This window comes from Aquila chrysaetos, chromosome 2 (genome assembly GCF_900496995.4).
Source record: "Aquila chrysaetos chrysaetos chromosome 2, bAquChr1.4, whole genome shotgun sequence".
Lineage (NCBI taxonomy): Eukaryota > Metazoa > Chordata > Aves > Accipitriformes > Accipitridae > Aquila > Aquila chrysaetos.
The window spans coordinates 30,789,920-30,812,865 of NC_044005.1; the positions used below are offsets into that span (position 1 = coordinate 30,789,920).

The 22,946-nt window shown below is 37.0% G+C and overlaps 1 protein-coding gene across 6 annotated transcripts in view; it reads right to left on the minus strand.

Moving 5' to 3' along the window:
- Positions 1 to 22,946, minus strand: part of AKAP6 (A-kinase anchoring protein 6) — a 299,893-nt gene that overhangs the window by 80,831 nt on the left and 196,116 nt on the right. For all 6 annotated transcript variants that reach the window (XM_029999554.1, XM_041120194.1, XM_029999563.1 and 3 more), the window contains 2 exons: positions 15,572 to 15,720; positions 9,729 to 9,849 (listed from right to left, as the gene is read on the minus strand). In XM_029999554.1, coding sequence (XP_029855414.1) covers positions 9,729 to 9,849; positions 15,572 to 15,720 — 270 coding nt within the window. The remainder of the gene's footprint in view (positions 1 to 9,728; positions 9,850 to 15,571; positions 15,721 to 22,946) is intronic.

The following is a 22,946-nucleotide window of genomic DNA, read 5'->3' on the forward strand; positions in this document are numbered from 1 at the left end:
AGGAGTTGGGAGGGGACACAGCTGGGACAGCTGACCCCAGCTGACCCAAGGGATGTTCCAGACCATATGACATCATGCTCAGTATATAAAGCTGGGGGAAGAAGAAGGAAAGGGGAGGGGATGTTCAGAGTGATGGTGTTTGTCTTCCCAAGTAACCCTTACGCGTGATGGAGCCCTGCTTTCCTGGAGATGGCTGAACACCTGCCTGCCCACGGGAAGTGGTGAATGAATTCCCTGTTTTGCTTTGCTTGCACGTGTGGCTTTTGCTTTGCCTGTTAAACTGTCTTTATCTCAACCCACGAGTGTTCTCACTTTTACCCTTCTGATTCTCTCCCCCATCTCACTGCGAGGGAGGTGAGCGAGCAGTTGCATGGTGCTTAGTTGCCAGCTGGGGTTAAACCACGACAGCCTTTTTTGGCGCCCAACATGGGGGACGAAGGGTTTGAGATAATGACAGATTTGATTGGTTACAAATGTATACAAACAAATATTTTATATTGATATTTTACATATTTTCAGTATATAAGTATAATATATTTTTATATATATAAATAAAAATACAAATAAAACACAAATAAAAATTCAGGATATTATAAACTAGTGTACTTCACTGCAACTTATTTTTTATAATTTAGATAGGTATGCATTGAATGTACTGCCACTGCAAGTTTATTGAGATTTAGTGAATTTGCGTTTCATATAGAAAACCTGCTAAAAAGGTTTTCTGTGGTCATTTGTTTTTTGTTTATTTTTTAAAAAGTAACATTACAGTATTGATTATTTATGAGGTATACTGATGAGGAGTAATTGGGAAAGAAAATAGTATTTCCTGTATTATTTTTATGAAGCACAACATCATGGATAAAGCACGTAATCCCTCTGAGTTTAGGAAAAAAATATATTTTCTCCTGGAGTATGAGGTGAAAAAATAGGAAAGTGAATTAAAAATTGGCAACTAACTTGAGGAATAGGGTAATTTTATTGCCCCGTATATTTTTTGCTAGTGATTTTTTTGTCTGCATGCCTCTAAAACAGCCTAATCTACCAAGCTGCTAAAAACCCAAGAACATGTCCACATACAACTTCAAGAATTATGTTGTCATTGTGTTACTAACACCCCTAATTTTGTCTTACTTCAATATATTATTTGGTGAGACCAGTGGGAGGCAGCTTTAGAGCAGATACACACACAGACACACTGCACAGAAGGTGGTTCATCACAGCGTGGGGCTAAACCTGTGGGACTCCTTGAGGCAGGATGCTATGGCTTCTGTAAGTTTATGTGGGCTCAGGATTACTGGACAACTTCATGGAGGAAAAATATCTGGAGAACTGCATAGAACACACTACTGTCTGACCTGATGGAGCCATTTTTGTGTTATATAGTCATTGTATAAGATCCTAAAGGTAGTACGTGGTTTCACAACCCAGAACAAAGGCTGTGAAATATTAGCGTAAATGTTCTGAGATGCAGTGTGATAAAGAGAAACCAGTCCTGGCTTCTCTGAATGTCTTTATTTTTATAGAGGGCTGATCACTGTTATTTGGCATCACTGTATATATGAGACTTTAAGAGTGAATTGTGAGTGCAAATTCACAAACCACTTCATGAGATGTTTTTAGTCAGCTGATTCATATGAACTTTCATAAAATCTGCCGTAATACATTAAATACTAGTCTCAGAGTGGGCAGCTCCTAGGACTCTGCACTGCTTACATGTGGTCTGCATGTGATCCACTGTGTCAAGAAACGAGAGAATACAGATAACCTAAACTCCTTTAGACGAAAGGATAAAATTTTGAAAGGTTGTGCTAAGAACAATGTAAATCAGAACACACCCATGTTTTGGAGCCTCATATGGCCTCTTTACTCGGTTCAGGGCATCGAAGAACATTGCAGCACCGGTATTGTTGTCCCCGGTGTTTGACTGCATGTGTAACAGCACAAGTATAACACCTTTTCTTAGGGACTCCTGGTCCAATGATTAGGCCAGAGTGCTGCTATACTTCAGCTATTCTTACTTGTTCATTAGAGAATGTGAATAATTTAGTATATCTGAGCCTAATCTTGAGCCCCTTCTACCTTGTTTGGACACTAGGCAGTCCTAGCATATAGAAAGCAATGAAGGTTGTAATTTTCATCATGCTTTGGGGTGAATTAAGGTGCCATTTCCATTTTTTAAAAACTAAAAATGCTTGATGAACAGAAAATGGCTTTGGTTAATTTACTGCTGGACATATGCACTCAAACCACCACAGCTGAGCGTGCCAGACCATTGCTTCAGTGCTAAGTATTTGAAAATGCTTTAAGGTTACACGGCTTGGGACCTTATCCTACCATTTTATACCACCAAGGGCACAAAGACAGAGCATGTGGAGTTGACTAAGATGCTTGACGTGATGACTGTAAATTGTCCACGTTTTGCAGCTGTAGTAAGGAATGGTGATGACAGCTATGTGGTACACATTTACTTTTGTTTTGAAGTCGAATGCCTCTTTCATTCTAGACACACTGCTTTAATCTCCCAAAAGCTGTGCTGGCTTTTGCTACAAGCTCAGTAAATACTGCTTTGCTATAATGTGAAGTTCATCTTCAATGTCATGCTGGGAAGAAATGGGAGAAACCCACTTACTCTTGTGAAATGCATGAAGCCACTTCTTGCGGAAATATGGGGAGTCTGCTCCATAGAAATTATAACACTGCCTTTAAAAATGCACATTCACATTTGACATATATTATGGAAGCAATCAAGAAAATGTAAAAATATTTTTCACATTCTTTCTTTATCCATTCTCTAGACTTACTTTGTAATTTTGTAGACATGGTAGTCAGTGTTTTCCTGTTGTAATTATATAAGACATTAAAACTTAATATTTCTCTGCTTTAAGTAAGACTTTTCACCAACAATGATTTTCTTTTCTGCGTTTTAAGATATAAAATTTGCCAGGAGTAGCAAGGAATTTAATCATATTACAAAGCTAAACATATGGACCACGGAAGAACGAGCTGGTTGTTATAGGATGTATCACAATGGAGTTTTCACTCTGTTCTCCTGTGCAACTGAAACGAAAATACTTGTGTAGAAAAAGTTAACCAATTTCATCACCCCCTGCAATAAGAGACTAGGAAACTTTGCTGTGTCAGGTCCTGAACTCATTTAGTTGATGTTCTAATAGCAGTCAGATTTTTACTGCTGCTTGGGGTATCAGGCATTTCTGAGATCTCTCATACAAAACAGCTGATTTTCCTACCTACTGTGGAAAGTCATAGAGGTTCTTAATCTGTTGGGGAAAAAAAAAAACCAACAGCCTAGCACATGGAAATTACTGTATTTTGTGAAGAACAGTAACTGAAATCAGAACTTTGTGCAAAACTTATCTCAGTCATTTTACTATACATGACAGTTAAAAACATACTACAATGTCAAAGGCAAAGAATAACTTCCACTGAGGCATGTACCAATCCATGCATGTAGACATAAGTAAGTGAGGTAATTTACTATTGCTAATGAATATCTCCATTGATATTATTTAGCAGAATAATCTTTCTCTTTTATTTTTTTAAGTGTTACATATGCTTTTTCAGATAAACTAAAAGCTTTCACTTTGGGACATAATCTGCTAATAGCATTAAAGTCATATTTCAAAAAGGTGGTGATTTTTGCAAGGTAGCCTAAAAGTTTATTAGCAAACTATAATGACTATTCTGATTGTAATTAAAAAGCCCTTCCAAATGGGTCAACGCACCTAAGTGCTATCTGCAATCATTTAGATTTTAACATCATGGTTATTACTTATTATCAGGCTGCACAATGAGATATTGATTACTTTTAACCTTTAGATCTAAGAATTCAGGAAAAGCCAAGGTAGTAGCACAGCCTACCTTTCCTGTCTGGTAAACTTATGGCCTTTAGTGGAATTCTAATGATTCCTATTGGCAAGGCAAATCTGAAATTAGTTTATTCTCCTGGCTCATACAGAAATGATGACATATCTAAAAATACTGCATGCATAGCAGATTAGTAGTTACTACCTACAAGGGGCTCAATCCTGCAGTGTGCTGAGAGCTTTCTCCGAAGTGATGATGATCATCTCCCACTGACTGTTTTAGCAGCTCCATGCAGGCACTGACAGATTACCAGACAGGCAGAAGACATCCCGGACCATGTAGAATATGCAGCGCAGGAGCAAAAATCTTCACGTTTTCCAGTTTATAACCAATCCCCTAAGCATATTGTCCAAATATATCACTCTACAGGCTGTTAATCTTTTAATAAGTTTTCTTTATACGGAAAATCTGCTTGAAATAAAGACTGAACTACAATGTGGCTTCAGTAGGTACGCAGGACTTGTTTTAAATAGAACAAAGTAATCCAATTAAACTAATCTGTTTTACAAGTTAAAATGATATGAAGCACATTAATTGATCGTTATAGGCTGCTGCTATTTGAGCCCTCTCTCTGTGCAGCATTTGGAACCGCTTTGCACATTTGTATCCTCTAACAGCAGAGAACTCAGTCCCCCAGTTCAGGAGAATTATGGGCAAGAGAAACATATAACTGTTATGTGTTAGATTAATTTGCAGAACACTTGGCATTATTATTGCCAAGTAGTCAAATTGTTCCAAGTTGTTCCGGAAGGTTGTTATTAATAGTATGTTTTCTGAGGAAAGTTCTGTCTACTTTTGGAACTGCATTTCTGTTGCCAAGGAAACTCCTTGAAGCACAGCATTCTAGGAGCACACTGCTGCTTTTGTTTGCCAGTATCCTATTCATATCATCTAAGTAAGCACTTTACATACTTCAGCCTCCAGTTTCAAATGTCTAAGTTTTTATGTATTTATATTACCGTGTTAAATATAGTTTGTGCTTCTTTTTAAACTGGAGGACTCTTGTAAAGATTATTTTAACAGTTGCATTAAAGGACGGGGTTTTTTAGTTTGGTTTGGGGTTTTTTTGTGTTGTGTTTTTTTTTTTTTTTCCACAAGTTTGCAATAAATTAGTTTTAATTTGAATAATAGCTCCATAGGTTATAGCACTAGTCCTTAAGTGTTAATTATCTTTTCACTCTGAAATTAATGTAGTCATTTCCTACTGACTCCTCTACACCATTATTGAAGTGCTGAGGAAAACATGTCATTGAGTTCTGAGCCAGAACTGTTGTTGTGATTAATCCTGGTCACATGGCCAATCTCTGCCAAAAGGAGATCACTGAAAAAAGGTGACAAAGACAGTGATTTCCTGTCAGCAAAGAGTACGACAAGGCTGTCTAGAAGCGATGCAAATGAGGGAAACTTTCACCACGGTTTGTTTGATCCACTCAGGGCCAGAGCACACTGAGCCAGAGCAAAAGGCACAATGGAGCAGCAGCACACCCAGAGGAGAAAACGAACTGCACCTTCCGAGGAGGGATAGCTTCCAGGAGGGAAACAAAAACTGCCGCGAGAGTTTTTTCCCCTCAACTGTTGTTTTAAAGGTAGCCTTAGCTTTTGATGTGCATTTTCATGCTATTTAATACAGTGCATCGCTTCCCTTTGATGAATAGTTTAGCAGTTAACCTGTTCAAAAGGCGTGCCAACGAAATGTTTTCAAAGTCTTTGCACTACTACATAAGGGTCTTTTTCCATCTATCATGACCATCATTGCTGAAGACTTACTAGTGCAAGACTTAGGGCTTATGCAGTTTCTATTAAAAACATCATACATCACTTGTAATCGGACAGAAAAATATAATTTCTTTTATTTGATATTTTTAAAAGTTTAGTTAATTTTATTCTGAACATACTAACAATTTTAACAATCATACTGTACTTATTTAAATGGGGTTTTAATCTAACACAATTAAGTTTTGCAATTAATCTTCTGAGGAAAATGGAAAGAATTATCATTAACGTTTCTGCCTAGTATACTCATTTCTAATCTCCACAGTTCCAGTAAATACTGATTTGCTTCATTTTTGAACATTCAAGGTACAGAATTACTCAAGTTCCCACTAAAGGGCTAATTAGCAGAGTTTAAATTCTTTGGGTTTGATCCTCCAGTAACGGCATATGAATACAGCTGAAGTCAATGCAAGTTCTGTGTACTTAGAGCTTATGAGATCAGGCTCACATGCAGTAGATTAAAATGAAATAAACATGATACATTTGGCATTAAACTGAGCTATTACAGCAGTACAAAGAAGCAAGAGTCCAAAAACATGGAAATGCTCCTTTTAATTTTTTCTTAGTTAATAGATAAAGCATTAGAGGACAAATAAACTTTCAGCAATTCATTCCGTGGCTGCCATTTTATCAAACACTAGTTGATTTTCAAAATCATTAAATAGTATAAGACTGTAAAGCTGAAATCATTTAGGGCTATGGGGGAGCATAGTGAGGAAGAATAGTTTTCCTTTTTTGTAAATCTTTGCACTAAAATCTAGGAAATCCAGAGAAAGTCATACATACATATTCAGAGTTTAAAAAAAATACGGCTGTGCTGCTCCTGTTATATTAAGGGCAAAATAAAACCTAGTTAAAGAGAGATAATAAGGATCCTAATAAAAAACTATGAAGCTCCCGGAATATTACAAAACAAAATTAAGCTGAGAGTTGATTTAAATCTATATTAAATCTGAAAATAGAGTACTGGGAAAATAGTCTAACCATGAAAATATATTTTATTTTCCCATATGCAATTTTAGCATTTATATATTACGTTATGCTGCTTTAATGTATGCTTTTGCCTTCCGATTTACCTGTTTTATCATTGCTCCTGCCCATTCATAGACTCCTTAGGGGCAATGATTACTGTTGGTAATAGTGATACTACAGCAGGCTCCCTGGCAGAGGCGGCTTGCTGAGCTGGCTCAGAGGTGCAATTACTTGTCAGCTCAATAACTGAGAAGAAGGATCTGTGGGTTTAGGAGAAGCCACCAAAATGCAGAGAGTGCAATTAACAGGTTCACATTGGAAGTTGTAACTGATAAAGAGTAACTAAAGCAAGACCTGTGTTTTTGTAACACCCCACATCATTGAGGAATTGTGCTAATAATAGCTGCCTGAATTTCTCTTTACGATTTCTCTCCCTACAGACCAGAATGGCTGTGCTCCCTGTGAAGCATAGGCAGCGTTCCTGCCCCTTAGCTGTGAGCACTAGACCATCCACGACTCTGTCTAAGAGCCTCCAAACAAAAAGGGTGTCGCTATCGATTAGATGAGAGGTTTACTAGGCTAGTTTTATAAAACTATTAATACTGGTTTTGAGGGCATGATTCATTGTTACACAAATGTCTGCAATTAAGGATGATAAAGACCGAGTGATTTATCTGATCTCTCCTTTGCTAGTGCAGAAATGTTCCCTCAATTACATTTGCTAACGTTTTCTTTTGTCTACTTTTAAATGTCTGAAATTATGGGGCTTTCAACACTTCTTCGGGAGGCGGTTTTTGGGTTGGGGTTTGGGTTTTGGTTTGTTTTTTTTTTTGTTGTTTTTTTTTTGAAAGGCTAACAGATCTTAATTCTATGCACTCAAGCTTTTTACATCACCTGCAAATACTCCTGCTTTATATGGACACTCGCTTAGTCATCTCTTAACCCAACTCCACATTTCTAGCTAAGTCTTTCCTTCAATCCTTAACAATTTGCTTGCTGCTTTCACTAGAAAGGTATATGCAGACAATATTCGCTGTGGGAGGGCAGGCAGTCTGTTTCTACCCTTCTTCAAGTGGTTTTGCAGTGACCAGACAGGTAGTTTTGAGATGGGGGGTCTATTAATTAGCAGATGACCTCCCTGCAGAAACTGCAGAACAAATAAGCTGCCTGTGCTTTGGAAGCAGTGCTGGCTTCTCTGTGTTGCACAGACTACCGACTCAGCTACTCTCTCTGGCACAAACTTTCTGCTTTCAGAAGTGTCATGCCTATCATAATACAGAATTTCATAATATTAAGAAACTATTACATCCCATTTTGAATATACAGTATTCCTCATTTTGCCGCCATACTGTAATGCAAACTAATTCTTAAATTGCTGCCCTCTTTTATTCTTCTCACCATGCATTATTATCCCAGCCTTACCATCTATAATTATTCTTAATGGTTACATTTTGATATCAGAAAGGGAAGTATCCTAAATAGCACCTAAAATACTTGGGCTGGCTGCTTAAGCTTTGCTCCTTTTCATATTGATGGATGGATTGTTTCCTTAAAATTTATGTTTATTGATTTTTTTAGTCTATGACTAAAACTAGTGGTTATATTAGGCATGGTACAAGCTGGTCTTACATGGACAGGCACTACCAAAACACCTTATTTTAGATTCACAAGAAACTTTTTACCCATTTCTGACATTGTTTACTTCTGAGCCTAGCCAAGGCCAGGAGTGTTAATGTGTGATTAAGTCTGATTAAGTATTTAGAAAGTTAGGAAAAAGACATTAGCAAAAATAAGAAATTACTGTCAAAGCAAGAAATGGAGGCCACTGAATTAAACTCACTTGCAGCCTAAAATAGTTTGGATCTGAACCATATTTCCATTTATAAGCATATTTTAACTCACGTGACAACCCTTTCTCACTGGGTATTTTAAATAAAAGGACTAAAATTAGAAAGAATAAAATGCAAGAAGACCATCAAGAAATTACGATGCCAAAGCAAGAAGAAATAAATTGTATTTCAGAAATTATCAAATCATGCAATCACAGAAGAAAGAAAACAACTTCTATTTGACCTTGAATGTACCATTTATTTGGTAAGAAATAAAAAAAGCTAGAGGGTAGTTGTTTCTTGTCATTATACTGTTGCTGATTCTGTGGTTAGTTATTAATTTTATTTTTTATGATTCACAATCTGCTCTTTGAAATATGCCATATGCTCAAAGCAATTCAAGGATGACAACTGTCAGAATTACTCCAATAAAAATTGCCTAAATGAGGAAGATTTACTGCAGCCTGATATTTCTGTGGAAAGCCCCTCCTTTCTTTCCCCCACCACCCCTCAGACCCGTAGACTACAGCTTCTCAGACACACAGTGAAGCCTGAATCAATTTTAGGATCAAATCACACGTTTTTGGGAACTTCTTAAAAGTATTGTCTATCTAAATAAGTGATAAAGCTTCTGGGCTAAGGTTGCTATGACAAATAAGAGAAACCATATGCATGTGTGTATATATATATGTATATGTTAGACGAAGACCCTATAATCAATATGCAAGTTCAAAATCATTTTGCTGAAATCACAAGCAAGGGTGATGACTTAACATGACAATGTCTGCTTTATGTATAACTAATAAAAATTAAATTGGAAGAGTCCTGTATCCTGGCAGCAGCAAACCAAAATCAAGGCAAATTTCTTTCTTCCCAGATGAGGTCTGAAAGGTGGATAAAAATCCAGCTGAAAGCTCCAATCAAAACACATTTTGTTAAATGCTACCATTTCATTTTTTTCCTTCATTTTGTTTCAGTCTATTTATTAATGCAGTTTCATTTATTTCTATTCATCTTGAAGACAAATCTTTGTCCTTCTATAGAATTACACCAAATAGAATGTGATAAAGGGAACTTTCTTGCAATTATGATGTCGGTGCAGCCTGTCAGCGCACAGGGGATGGAAATGAGGTTGGGGACAGGGAAGGGAATTCTAATAGACACCATGATACATACAATGAACGCAGCGATATCCTGTGAGAGAAAGACTTGTCAAGCTAATCAGATCTTCTATAGCTAGGTAAAGGCAGTAACGGTAGCGCTAACCTTGTAAAGATGCTGCTGCTGCTCCTCTGACATCATCAGGTCATGGCTGTCCATCACGATGGATTCCATGTCAATCAGCCAATCCCAGAGCTCCTGGTATTCTGAATCAAAGTCCAAAAGGCTGTAGATAAGGAACAAAATGTATTATGCATAAATACTGTGTAGTTGTTAAAATCTTGTATTAGAATAATATATTCTTGAAAACTCATGATGTTCCTAGTTATATTTCTAAAGAGACATTCTGTATTTATACAGAGTGGATGAAAATGAAAACTGAAATCCAATTTAAGCCAGTGCCATGACCTAAATTCAGCGGCTGATGCCAAATCCTGACAACTGTTGGCATACTGCATTTGCTTCAAAAATTTTGAAATAGAAATCCCCCATAGATGTTGTTGTTTAATGGTTTTTAAAGTGCTGATTTTATATTGAGCAAACTTTGCAACAATCATCTTGATATAGTTTGTATAAAAATATTATTTTCATCGAAAAAATGACTCAATCCATTCAGCCATCCCTCTGCTGTCTATCTGCCTATCTCTGTAAATTTCCTACGTTTATTTTCATGGATGAGTAGCTAGCGTTTCAACTTAACGCCTTAAGATAGGCTTGAGTGAATATGGTAAGCCAGTGAGAACTAAGGCCAGATACAGTATTAGACAGGTGTTCCCTACAGACATGTAAGAAACAAAGGTAAGGACAGGAAGTCAAAACAATGAATCCTTGAATAGCCAGCAATCATTAAAATTCAAAGGAGGATCACTACGGTTTTCAACAAAATAAATCATTAGAATAAGGAGCTTAAAAGGATTAATGTGATTCTCTATTGAAAGCCTAGTGAATAAGTAAAGCATAGATTCTTCTAAAACACTGTGATACAAGACAGAAGGTACATGCTGGAAAACTGCACATTCGTCAAAAAGATACCCCTTGAAAAGGGATCTTCAAACTTGCAAAATTGGAACTAACAAAAGCCTTGTCAGTAGTATCAAAAAAACCCATATTGATGAAACAATAGTGCATGTTCCACTAAAGCTAATTTCTCCAATTATTAGCAACTTTTTTAGCAATGCCATTAAAAAAATTAGCAGTATTTCAACAGAGAAACAATAAACTAAACATGTTTTTAATGTTATTAATACTATTGCAGTTTCAGTTGTTATTAGCTAGAGCACCATATGCATGGTAATTTTGAAAGCTTATAGATAAAGTTGTGACAAGTAGAACTGTCTTTCTGCAAGAAAGCAAGCAAGAGAGAAGAAAGCATTTCCCTTCTGTGGTACTATTTTCAATGAGTTGACAACAAAGGAAGTCTTGTATAATGCACAAGTGTTGATTCCTGCTTCTGAAGTAACTGTTTAGTTTAATCCACTGTACTTAGTATACTTTTACTCAATAATTTATGAGGTGCACTTACTTAAAATTGCCTGCTGCCCTGAGAAGGTAAGCAATGATGCTATTATAAAGAAGAGCAAGCATAAAAGGGCAAGTTACTATTGTTGAAATATAATAGTTTCATTTGGAGTTCAGGGCTTTTCTCCTGTTTCAGGAGGTATTTGACTCAGATATCATTTTGAAACTAAAATAAAACTAAACTCCATTTTGAATGGTATATTTGCAGTGATACTGAATCTTTATCCCTTCCTCAGAAAGCAGTATAACCATTCTAAATCTTCAGTATCTACTGCTCATTTTTTTCCCTTCCATCTTATCCAAATATTATCCAAAGTCATAAAACTGACAGGCAGTTATTAAAACATATATTTTATGATATAAGAGGCTAGATTTCATGTCCTGTAAATTGGTACAAATTCAGTTGGACTTGGATGGTTTGCACCAGTGAAAAATCTAAATTAAGATATGAAGATGATGGGAAACAAGATGTGCTGGATTCAAACACCTGCTTTGTGTCTATAGAACCTCATCTTAGTTACAGTCCAAACTGGTCTGTTTATTGGTGTAATAGAATGAAACGATCCTTTAAAGATACATAAAAGCACTTTTCCCTGACCTTTCTAAAACCCAGATAAGCAATAGGAAACAGCTAAACATTTTGATTTCTAGCTAAGTTCTAAGCAGGAACTCAAGCCAAAACGAAGAGTGAGAGAAACGGGATTCACTGGAAAAAGACCAGGAAGGGATGCAAGATGTAACAGGGATTTTTTTACCCCCATAGTTTACATACTGTGTCTATTCTCTTTTTTGGTTTTCTGCTGTAAAATAAAGTCATCTGGGAGCATTTCTAAGCAAACTGTCTATGGCAGTTATTTGCCTGAGCCTAAAGTTAGTGAAGTCAGCCTACAAAGCATCATCAATTTAAAAAAAAAAAATTGATTGCAATATTTTTAATTGTTCTAAAATAACTATGATATTAGAAAGGAAAAAAAAAAAAAAAGCTTTGTTTTTAAAATGTATGCCTCACATCTAAATGGATGGATCTACTGATTACTATCAAATTACTGTTTGGAAGAGTACGTAAGTTACTAAGCCGTTAAAAAGATATTCAGGAAATCCAGCAATTGTAGGATCAGTGACAGGTTAAGACTAAAATGTACCTGTCAGTATTTCTGTAGTATATTGAATATTGCTTTTTTATTCAGATTCTATTTTTTCTGGGCTTAGCAGATCTTTTTTTTTTTTCATATTGCCACAGGCAGAATTGGGGAAAGCATAACTTCTGAAATACTGATGTGTCACAGATGCAAGAACTATAGAAAAGATTTAATTTTGGTTGATTATCCAAATCCACCAACGGCTAAAAAAAGAATAAATTAGGTCATCTGTTTATTGCAAAAAAATATTCCCCCATTAAAAGTACCCAAACATTGCCAACAAGAATGCTGTAATATTAGTTAAAGGGCAGGTAACTATAGCTTCCTTAATGTAGGTTTGTTGGTTAATAAGCTAAAACCATTAGCTACATAATAACTAAAATGACATTAAGAAGTATATTTTATCTTGGTAAACAGGGAATCAGATATGCAGAGTTGCACGTCTAATCCCTTGAACCCTAAACATATTTCTTAAAATGTGGACATCAATTTATTATTTTGAATGAAAATTCATGAGCACCTTTCTCATGAGAAAACCAGTTCGTCTGTGGCATTAATAAATAAAAAGGAATGTGAAGCTATTTCCATCAGCCTTTTTCCCCATGTTTAACACACACTTCCAGTTTGTGTTATTTCTTTGATGGCATAACTCACATGGTATTTAGAAGTACTGTAAACACACTGGTATGCCTACCAAAAAAATTCAGCCAGACAAAAAATTCTTCCAAGTTTCTGGGTCATCATTTTTTGGAACTCCTTTCATAGGTTTTTATTAGGAGGATATGGGTGAAATCAGAGTTCTGACCTTAACAGCTTTAAAATTGCCTTATATTCAGTGCATACTTGAAGCCACCTCTAATGCATTTATCTCAAAGCCTCATTCATGAAGGCCCAATACTAGGTGATGACAGGATCCCAGGATCTGGCCTTCATGTTGTGTAAATATCGTATCCATAACTCCCAATAGTACCTGTATAAACTTCTCCCCAGTTTTGAGGGGATGCAATATTTCCAGCCAGACTTGCTGTAATATTTTGCAGCTACTCTCAACTACTCTCGGTTACCACTTGCTGCCTGGCTAGCTGGTGTTCTCCTGCAGTGGATATTCATTCTCTTCTCTTTTACTTTAGCCATTTTCATGCAGATACATGTAAGCCCGCTCTATCGCTGTTGTAACAGGAGTGTCGTTCTGCAGGAAATCTGTTCTTTACACACCGACTTATATCACCCCATCTGCAGATACTACTTTACCTATCTCAGTTTAGCTGCCTGCACAAAGCTACCTCCCAAGTATTTCCCCCCGCTATATAAACAATTCTCCATCTACAAGAACTCTTGTTCTCACTCTTCTTTCTCTTAGGCCAGACTTCCACAACAGCTAATGGATAGATACCCTAATTTTCCCAGTTATGCAAATGGCCCCTCCTCTGTAGAGATCTCAGTCTCTAGCTAGGTCATCCTGCTGTGGAATTTCTGTCCACAGTTTTTTGGTCCACATTTTTTATGTAGTAGGGAAATGTATCAACTGTATTTTCAAATAGCTGAAAGGCATTTCCACAGTGTTCAATACAATACCTCAGACTGGTTCAACTGGAAGTTTTCCATCTGAATTCAGCCCACCGTGATTTCTGTAATGGCTAAATACATGGTATTGTATTTGTCTCCTTCAGGTCCTTGGGGCCCTTAAGCCACTGTTGAGCCTCTAAGGGCTGGGATGGCTATAAGGGCCCAGAAAGGTGGCCACAGCACAGAAAAGGTAGGGAACACTAGTAGGTTACCAGTCCCAGTAATAAGCATGTAATTATGAGTGCAAACAAGTACATGTAAGAGCCTATTTGCTTTACATATATGGTATGTAGAGTTATAAACTGGTTTTTTTTCATGAGGCTTAAAGCTTTATGTCCCCTATCCTCAATAAAATCAAATGTTTGTTGATGCCTTACTCTCTTATGTCCCCCACAAAATTCCAACCTTAAGTCTTGCTCACATTCAACTGTGGCTGCAAAATTAGAAGCTGTTTTTGAATATGTAGCTCCCAGTGCACCTTTATATACACGTACACACCAATTCTGAACAAATTATTTTTATGGTTGGCACTAGCTGCACTGGCGTGTTTGAGAATCTGACAGATTTCTGCATATGTAATCAAGATCTCAGTAATCCTACATAATTAGCCCACATCAACTTTTCTAAAACAGTCATCTTTCCGTATAATAAGAGGGGATGTTTACAAGGTTCATTTATCTTTACAGTCAGTAATTTAATAAAACTGTGTTTCCAAGACCTTGACATTGAGTTAACAATTGGAAAAGGAAGTTCTGGAGAAAAAGAACTCATGAACACCTTGGTCAATGACTTTCCTTGCATAGGAAACTGCAGGCAAAAGTTCTACTGTGTTTACTGGTTACAAGAAAACTTCTATCAGGGTGAGGGTGTACTCAAACAATGAACAATAGTTGGCTCCTTTGAACTGCTTTTGCCCCACACTGTTATGAACTCACAGGTACGTTCTTATGTTCACTTAGGGGAGCTAGCAGTTGGGAAGATATGGTTTTCAAAATACCTTCAAGAAAAACCCTTAAATCAGACCTACAAGTTTTCTTGGCTGTGAAAAAGGGATGGGCAGCAAGATTTCACTTTAGCATAGTCCAGTGATTAATTTGTCCAAGATTCTTTGCTCAAACTATTAAAAAAGAGTGCTTTTATATATACACTTACAAATATAAAATATGTATGTGTGGGGCTGTGTATGTTTACATTTATTAAAAAACAGACTGAGAAGACCAAGTCAAGGGAAAACAGTTAAAATTAAAGCTTTCTAGAAAAGTACAAAACTGGGATATTTGAAATGGTGAACTATAAGCAAATGGCTTCATATTCATATTTCCTAGTCACTAGTAGAATAACGATTACAGAGAATTGTCTTGCAGGGGTATAAATACATTATAAAGATGCTTCCTTGGAAGATGCTAAGAAATCAAAAGATATGAAGCCATTGGAGGATAAAAGCCTGAAGCAAAAGGACACATTACATTTTTTTAAATCAAAACGATGGATTGCTATTAAATAATGTTAAGTAGTCCTATGAACAAACCACAATTTGGATAAATTACCCAGAACCCAATATTTTTTGCATTCATATATGAAAAAAATAAATATAGAGAGAGAGTTTTCCCCTGCCTCTTGGCCTAGGAAGAAAAATCCTGGTTAACTAGAAGTAAGAAAAAGTATATCATGTAAAAAAAAATACAGATCAGTGAGAATAAAACAACAAAAAGAATAGTTCCCTACCCATTACTTCCCACTGTGTGAACTTTTGACATATCAGCAAACTCTTCCTTTCGCTTGCTACTAGTGTTGTACTGCTCACTGTACAGCTTTAAGGACATCTGTTCAACAGCATCTCTTTGTGCTTCCAGATAGCATAGCTGAACCTCAGCCTAGAAAAAGAAAACAAAGAGAAAAAAAAACCACAACAGAACTTTAAAAAAAAAAAATTCAGAAAGAATGCATTTAAAACAAGTACTTTTGGACTGCAACAATTTTAACCAAATGATTCACACTATCATTTTTCTCCTTGCATGGTAGTCAAAAAGGCTGAACCATTAAGTCAGAGAAAAGTACAGTGTATTCCCAAATGCTAGAACTGAACTATTTAGGTTTCTATCAGAGAATGTGCTATATAGTCCATGAGATGTATATCCAATCAAATGCTGCATAAAAATGTCTGGACATGAACAAAAGAGATATTAGAAATCATGCACTATGACAGAACAGGTAGATACATAAAATCATATTTCTCACAGGCTTCAAGACTGATATTGTTAACACGTTGCCTGTGCTCATAATTAATGAAAGCCATATTGCTATAGGAATTTTTGTTTTAAATAGTAAGTGTAAACAAAACCAAGCAAATTGGCATTATTCACATTCTGCTTTCCCATATCTGGCATCCACTGATTACTCAGCAATTTTAGTTGCAAGGAAAAAGGCAATAAGTGAGATGTGCTGTTTTCCATCAGAGTCTGTGCCCGGCCAGAAGAATGTTGAATAATATTTGGCATCACAACTTATTGAATAGACACTTTATTTATTGCAGCTGTGGTGATCAGTTTTATTCTGAGGCTCAGAGAACCAGATGATAAAAGGATGAAATCTGCTGTTTGCCACACTTGCCCCTAGGAACAGGACAAAGAACAGAGGGTAGAGTAAGTTCAAAAGCACTTTGGGACCAATATGCTATTGTTTTCTTTTAATATGCTTCACTGAAAGAAAAACGCATTACAAATTCTGATAATGCTTCAAGACCTGCTACTTCTGTGTAACTACATACTCTTATTTCCATTAGGAGGGGAAGGCCTGCTTAACTGTTTGGTGCTATGGTAAGTAAATGCAACAAGCATGGAGGAAATTTTTTATAAGGACTCTCACATTTTCTACTGCAGGAGGCAAGGAAGTGAAGAGTTTGCTTGGCTGCCGACAGCACGACAGAGTTACCAATCTATGGAACAACGGCAGCTGTGAAGAGAAAGCAGTGAAAGGGCTAGAGAGGAGGAAATTGCAAAAACTGGGAAAAATGCAGGCAAGTGAAGGGAAATAGGCACTGAAGAATGTCAGTAGGGAAAGTCTGAAGGAAGGTTGGAATGTCTTTATAAGCTTGTGGTAATAAGTTACATGTAATAATACAGTTACATGTATATTTGCTTATGCTTTGCCTTGGTGCAATTTTTGCTGAGTAATAATGTAGCTGATTTGGAAATTCCATTTCCTTTTAAAATTTCTCTTTCAAACATTTACAGCTTTCTGTCTCAGTTGCTTCTTACAGTGAGATTTGTTATGTTTGGCAGTAAACCCCAATATGTTTTTGAGAAATTAAAAAAAAACAACAAAAAAATATTAGCAAATTTCCAAGGATATAGAAGATAAAAATTCCAAGTGAACGATGCAGGTCTCTTAGTGTGTACATAAATGAAATACAAGGCTTTCATACCTAGTCTAAAATAGTGGAAAATTAAACCACACAGTGTCACCAATGAAGAAACATTATCTGAATACAAGACCAACTAGTTCAGACTGTCCAGTTAGAGTAAAATGTTAAGGTCTGAGAGAGCTATAAAACATGCTCTTTCAGAAACTATAATTAAAACTGCTTTTTATATAACTCAGAAACGACCAAAAGCAGCAAATAAACAAACATCATCACCTTCCCAAACATCATCACCTTCCTGTTCCCCGTCCACCCCCAAGTACATTTTCCTTTAGGTTGATAAACAATCCACTTCCATAGTATACAGGGGTTCCTGATCAAGTTTCTTTTTTGGAAGGATTCTTCACCAGTGAGGATAATCTTCCAGCTGAGTATTTTGTATTGTCCACATAATGGTATGGATTTGTTCTTTTAATTTATTCTTACCAGAAAGAGGTTATTCACCAGTTGTTTTTATTTTAGTTATGGTTGACATGACACTTTCAGTCTAAAGCCCTGTTGTGAGTGACCAGCAACTTTCTAAAACAATTACATTATCAATTAAAATCTTCACGATTGTTTTAAGCCTAGAGGTGAAATCTTGTGGAGAACTTTAAGCAAATCATTTCCCTGATTTTCAGGATGGGTTTGGAAAACAAGATAAGTAATTCTTGCTTTTTTCCTGTGGGTTTTGGGTGGTTTTTAGGTTGGGGTTTGGGGGACTTCGGGGGGGGGGGGGGGGTTGGCTGTTGTTGAAATTATGTATACAACCCCCTCCTCCCCCCACCCCGCCCCAGTACTCCAAAAGAAGGGAATTCACATATAGCCTAAACTCTGGAACATATGAATTAAAACTCAGCTCTTAACTATATGAACACATGCTATTTCTCAAAGAGCACAACTATCCCAATGCTTGAGATACACATTTTTCTGGCATTTTCTAATTCCCCATTCTATAATTTCCTCTATATTTTAAAATAAGAAACAAGAAAAATAAAGCAAGCAGCTTGATACAGATCTTTCATTCTCTGTTCACTTGCAAAAATATTTGTAAACAGGCAAATCATTAATGTATATGGAAAATGGGAGGAGAAAAAGGAGGATGAAATAGAATAGTGGGGGGAAAGGAAAAACAGGATGGAAAGAGTAAATAAATATATGGAGATGGATGAATGAGAAACCACTATTTCTTCTTCACAGGTATAAGGCCCTCTTGTACTGAGGATTATGAGCTCCATCAACGTCATACTCTACGACTCCTGAATACAAGCAATTGTGTCCCAGTTCTTGTACCTCAGAAGTATGATCCCTCTATAAATCAACTATTTTTGTTTTTAAACCCAATTTCTGTCTTCAACGATTGTGAATACTTACAGCAACTCAAACTCAGGCAGCACAGAGTTTCAGATGGATCTCTCTGATTTCTTTTCTGTATGAATTCATCTATCTCGCTGCTGTACTTAAGCATTTTTTTGTCCCTGTTCCACTGATATCAACCACAAATCCAAAGAGGCTTTGAAGACCTCGAGTAGGTATTGATCAGTTTAAGTCTCAAAAACCTACATTCTGCAGAAGCTGAACTAACAGGCACAAGGCACAATCTAGAAAATAGTACACAGCACAGATATGCAATAAATCTACTGCAGTTTATTTTCAAGTTAAAGTCTTTAGTGATAATGAAGGACTAGTTTTGAAGTATTCTGGCAGAATAAGGTAGCAACTTTATTAATTGCTAATCAAATATAGAAAAGTGACTTGCTTTACCTTCTAGCTTATTTGAAGTGTGCATTTTCAGATTGCCCTACATGCGCTTTCTTGTTACTTAACACAGCTATAAGAACTTAATCTCTATCGCAAACACACCTCTATGGACATGAATATCTAGCAAATCCTGAGAAAGTCTATTGAGATATGCATCATCCCAAATATATGTAATAGAAATTGGGTGGGAGGCAATCATTCATTTACTCTTAGTGCCCCGTCTTAGAAGTGGAATTCAGTTTCTTCTTTTTTTCAGAGGATGTAGCAAGTCAGAATCTGAAAAATTGAACATGGAAAAAAAATGCCAAGGAATGATACTCAGCAGTTGTTTTCCACTTCATGGTCCTCTTCTAATTGACAATTTTTGCAGTAAAACCACAATAAATGCCAGTGATGGTCTGGTTACACACTTGTAGAGATTCTCTAACAGTCACTGTCCTACCAGGATGGAATGAGTTTACGATATTCTGTTGTAAATTAAACTGAGATATTTCCAATAATCAAATGACAAAATGGTCTCTTTTTCCTGACCCTGGAGGATCCAATCTCTAAACAAGACTATGAAAAAACACTAGTCTCTGGGGAAAAACAGGGAAAAAATTCTACACTAGTGTCAAATATTCAGTTCTAGTGATCGATTAATTATGGTAAATATTTTCAAGGCTATTGTCAGAAAGCTCATTTTCTAAAAAGCAAGACCTTATAAATAAACTGAGGGAGCCTGGGGTGCAGAATCTGTTCCTTAAGACTGGCTTTGCATGACAACATAGAATGTCCTTTACTATACAGATCACTATATAACATGAAGGGGTAATCAGTGACAATACAAATCAATGAAAATACATCGTATTTCTTGTTAGACCTAATGTTAGAGTGACCTTATTCTGAAGTGGAGAAAGACAAGACAAGGGATAATGGCTGTTACTGTGGGAGGAAGGAGATTGAAAGGTTATATTGTATACAGTGTCAAATGAGAGACTCGGAATTTACACCAACGTAAATTGGAGATGAGAACTCAGAGCTAGTGTTGTTCTGCTGCAATTTTTTTTTTAATATTGGAATGTACTAGAATAAATATCACTGAATTGGTGTTTGTCGTGGTTCAACCCCAGCCAGCAACTAAGCACCATGCAACTGCTCACTCACCTCCTTCACAGTGAGATGGGGGAGAGAATCAGAAGGGTAAAAGTGAGAACACTCGTGGGTTGAGATAAAGACAGTTTAACAGGCAAAGCAAAAGCCACACGTGCAAGCAAAGCAAAACAGGGAATTCATTCACCACTTCCCGTGGGCAGGCAGGTGTTCAGCCATCTCCAGGAAAGCAGGGCTCCATCACGCGTAAGGGTTACTTGGGAAGACAAACACCATCACTCTGAACATCCCCTCCCCTTTCCTTCTTCTTCCCCCAGCTTTATATACTGAACATGATGTCATATGGTCTGGAATATCCCTTGGGTCAGCTGGGGTCAGCTGTCCCGGCTGTGTCCCCTCCCAACTCCTTGTGCACCCCCAGCCTGCTCGCTGGTGGGGTGGGGTGAGGAGCAGAAAAGGCCTTGGCGCTGGGTAAGCACTGCTCAGCCAGAACAAAAACATCCCTGTGTTATCAGCACTGTTTCCAGCACAAATCCAAAACTTAGCCCCATACTAGCTACTGCGAAGAAAATTAACTCTATCCCAGCCAAAACCAGCACAGTATTGAAAGGAAAGTACTTTCAGACAGTGTTTCCTAGGGAGCACAAGTCTTTTGTTAAGAACTGTGTTACTGTAAGCAAACTATTCTGTGTTTTAAATATACAAATTATAATACATTCAGTTGAATGTGAATTATGAAAGTATCCTATCTTGCATTATTCTTTCTCTACAGTGCTGTAGAAAAGCTATACCACTGCCACACTAGACTGTAATTACTATAAAATAACATATGAAATACAGACATAGTTCAATTCCACTGCCATTATCTGAACTTAAGCCGGGTAAAAACATTGTCTCTTAAATTAAAGCACAAATTGCAGTTTCCACCAAACAAGGAGGTGGTCAGATGGCATCATGCAGCATGTAGGCTTAGAAGTCTATACACCTATATGTATATTTTATAGAAGTGCATACTCAGCTGCACTATTGTAAAAGGATGCGCATCCCAGCTTGGCACTCTTTATATCTTTGTAATTGGTGAATTTCTTGAGAGATAAAATTGAGAGCAATTCCTTACCAGAATTAAGTTGATCACAGTTGCACTTATGTGGTCATATCTGTGCCCTCAAGCATTTTTTGTTGTTTTCTGTTCATAATATTCTGTCTATTTCTCCACATGATAAAGTTGTGGAGAAAGCATTATTACAGGACATGAAACAGACCCTGGCTCTGTCACAGATGCAGCTACTGAATAAAATTATGTTGAGGAGTACACAGCTCAAAATATCTTCCATGGAGATGTGGTTTACAGAAAGAGTTCTTTGGCAGGCAGGAGTTTGACCAAAGACTCTATACAGACAGACTTGATCATCCACCACTCCATCCCCACACCCAGCCAACAAGTCTGTTGCTGAAAACATTTAGGGTAGAAGCAGTACTTCCAAGAATTCACCCCAGCATTTAAAATAGCATTGTATAACAGAATCATAGGATCATTTAGGTTGGAAAAGACTTTTAAGGTCATCGAGTCCACCACTTGGCAATGTTAGGCTTCTTGGACTTTAAGTGACTTCTTGGAAGTACTGCTTCTACCCTAAGTGTAGGCATTTGTTTTTGTTGTTGAAGCAGGATGGTAACTCTTATCTTCTGTTGGTTTTTTTTCTTTTCTCTTTTCCACCCCTCCTTCTGCATAATTAAAACAGGGACATTGCTGCAGTGGACTTCTCTCTTAGTCTGTTACCCTTCCTGCTTTTGGCTCTCCTGCCTCTTCCATCCTTCATCTTGCACACTCTCTTCAGGACTGAATCAGATTAAAAAATAATCCTACAGCATAAAATGTGTTTACTGAGAGTTGAACATTTGATAGTCCTATTATAAAGGACACGCTGTGTTTTGATCATGGAGGAAATTAATTCTGTTAATCAGGGCATGCTTGTTACCAGTTAAAATCTTAGCAAAGTGTTTTTATCATCATAAATCTCAGAAATGCTGTTATAGTAGTAATAACTTTATCACTTTGTTTTTCAGTGTACTAAAACCATCACAATGTGAAACCTCCACATAGAATGAGCAAAATTACAAGGCAACAACATTCTTACTTATCAAGGTACTTAAACTCATTGTAGAGTTTAAGTAACAGCAGTAACAGCACAGTGAATTTTAAGCCTGTCCACAGGAGCCATAAAATGAAATTTTAGATAGAGTAGGGCTGTGTTATAGTAAGTAGAGCTTCAGGCAATTCCAAGAGCCATCAGAAATAACGGGGGGCAACACCTTTTTGCAGGGTTTCCCTTGGCTTTCAGAAATACTTTTTTTTTTTTTTTTTCTGTTTTGTTATAAAGGTTAGGAACATGACCTGTGACTTCAGGACTGTGGAGTACAAATGCAATCAGTAGCGTGGCCTCAGCAGCGTTGTCTGACCAAATCCATGGAGGTGTCCTGATCATGCTGTTAATTTAAAATCTGGACCTCTGGTGTCTAATTCCTGACTGTCCCCCTGCCTTTGGTTCTGTTCAGTGTAACACTAAATACAACACAAGAGCGTGGCCTGCCCTGTGCATCAAACAGATCTCAGCTATGTATCCAGAGAAGTTCCCTATATCACAAATACCAAAAAAGCATTGAAGATGAGTATGAAAGGATTAACACCTCCAGAGACTTCCAAGACTGCGGATAGTTTCTGACAATAGCATCCCAAAATTGCAGGGTGAAAAAAAAGTCCTTGTAAGAGTGGGAATTCAACAATGGCCAGTATCTTTTGCTACTTTTCTCGTCTTCCAGGTCTGCACCTCCAGCCTGCAGAACAAG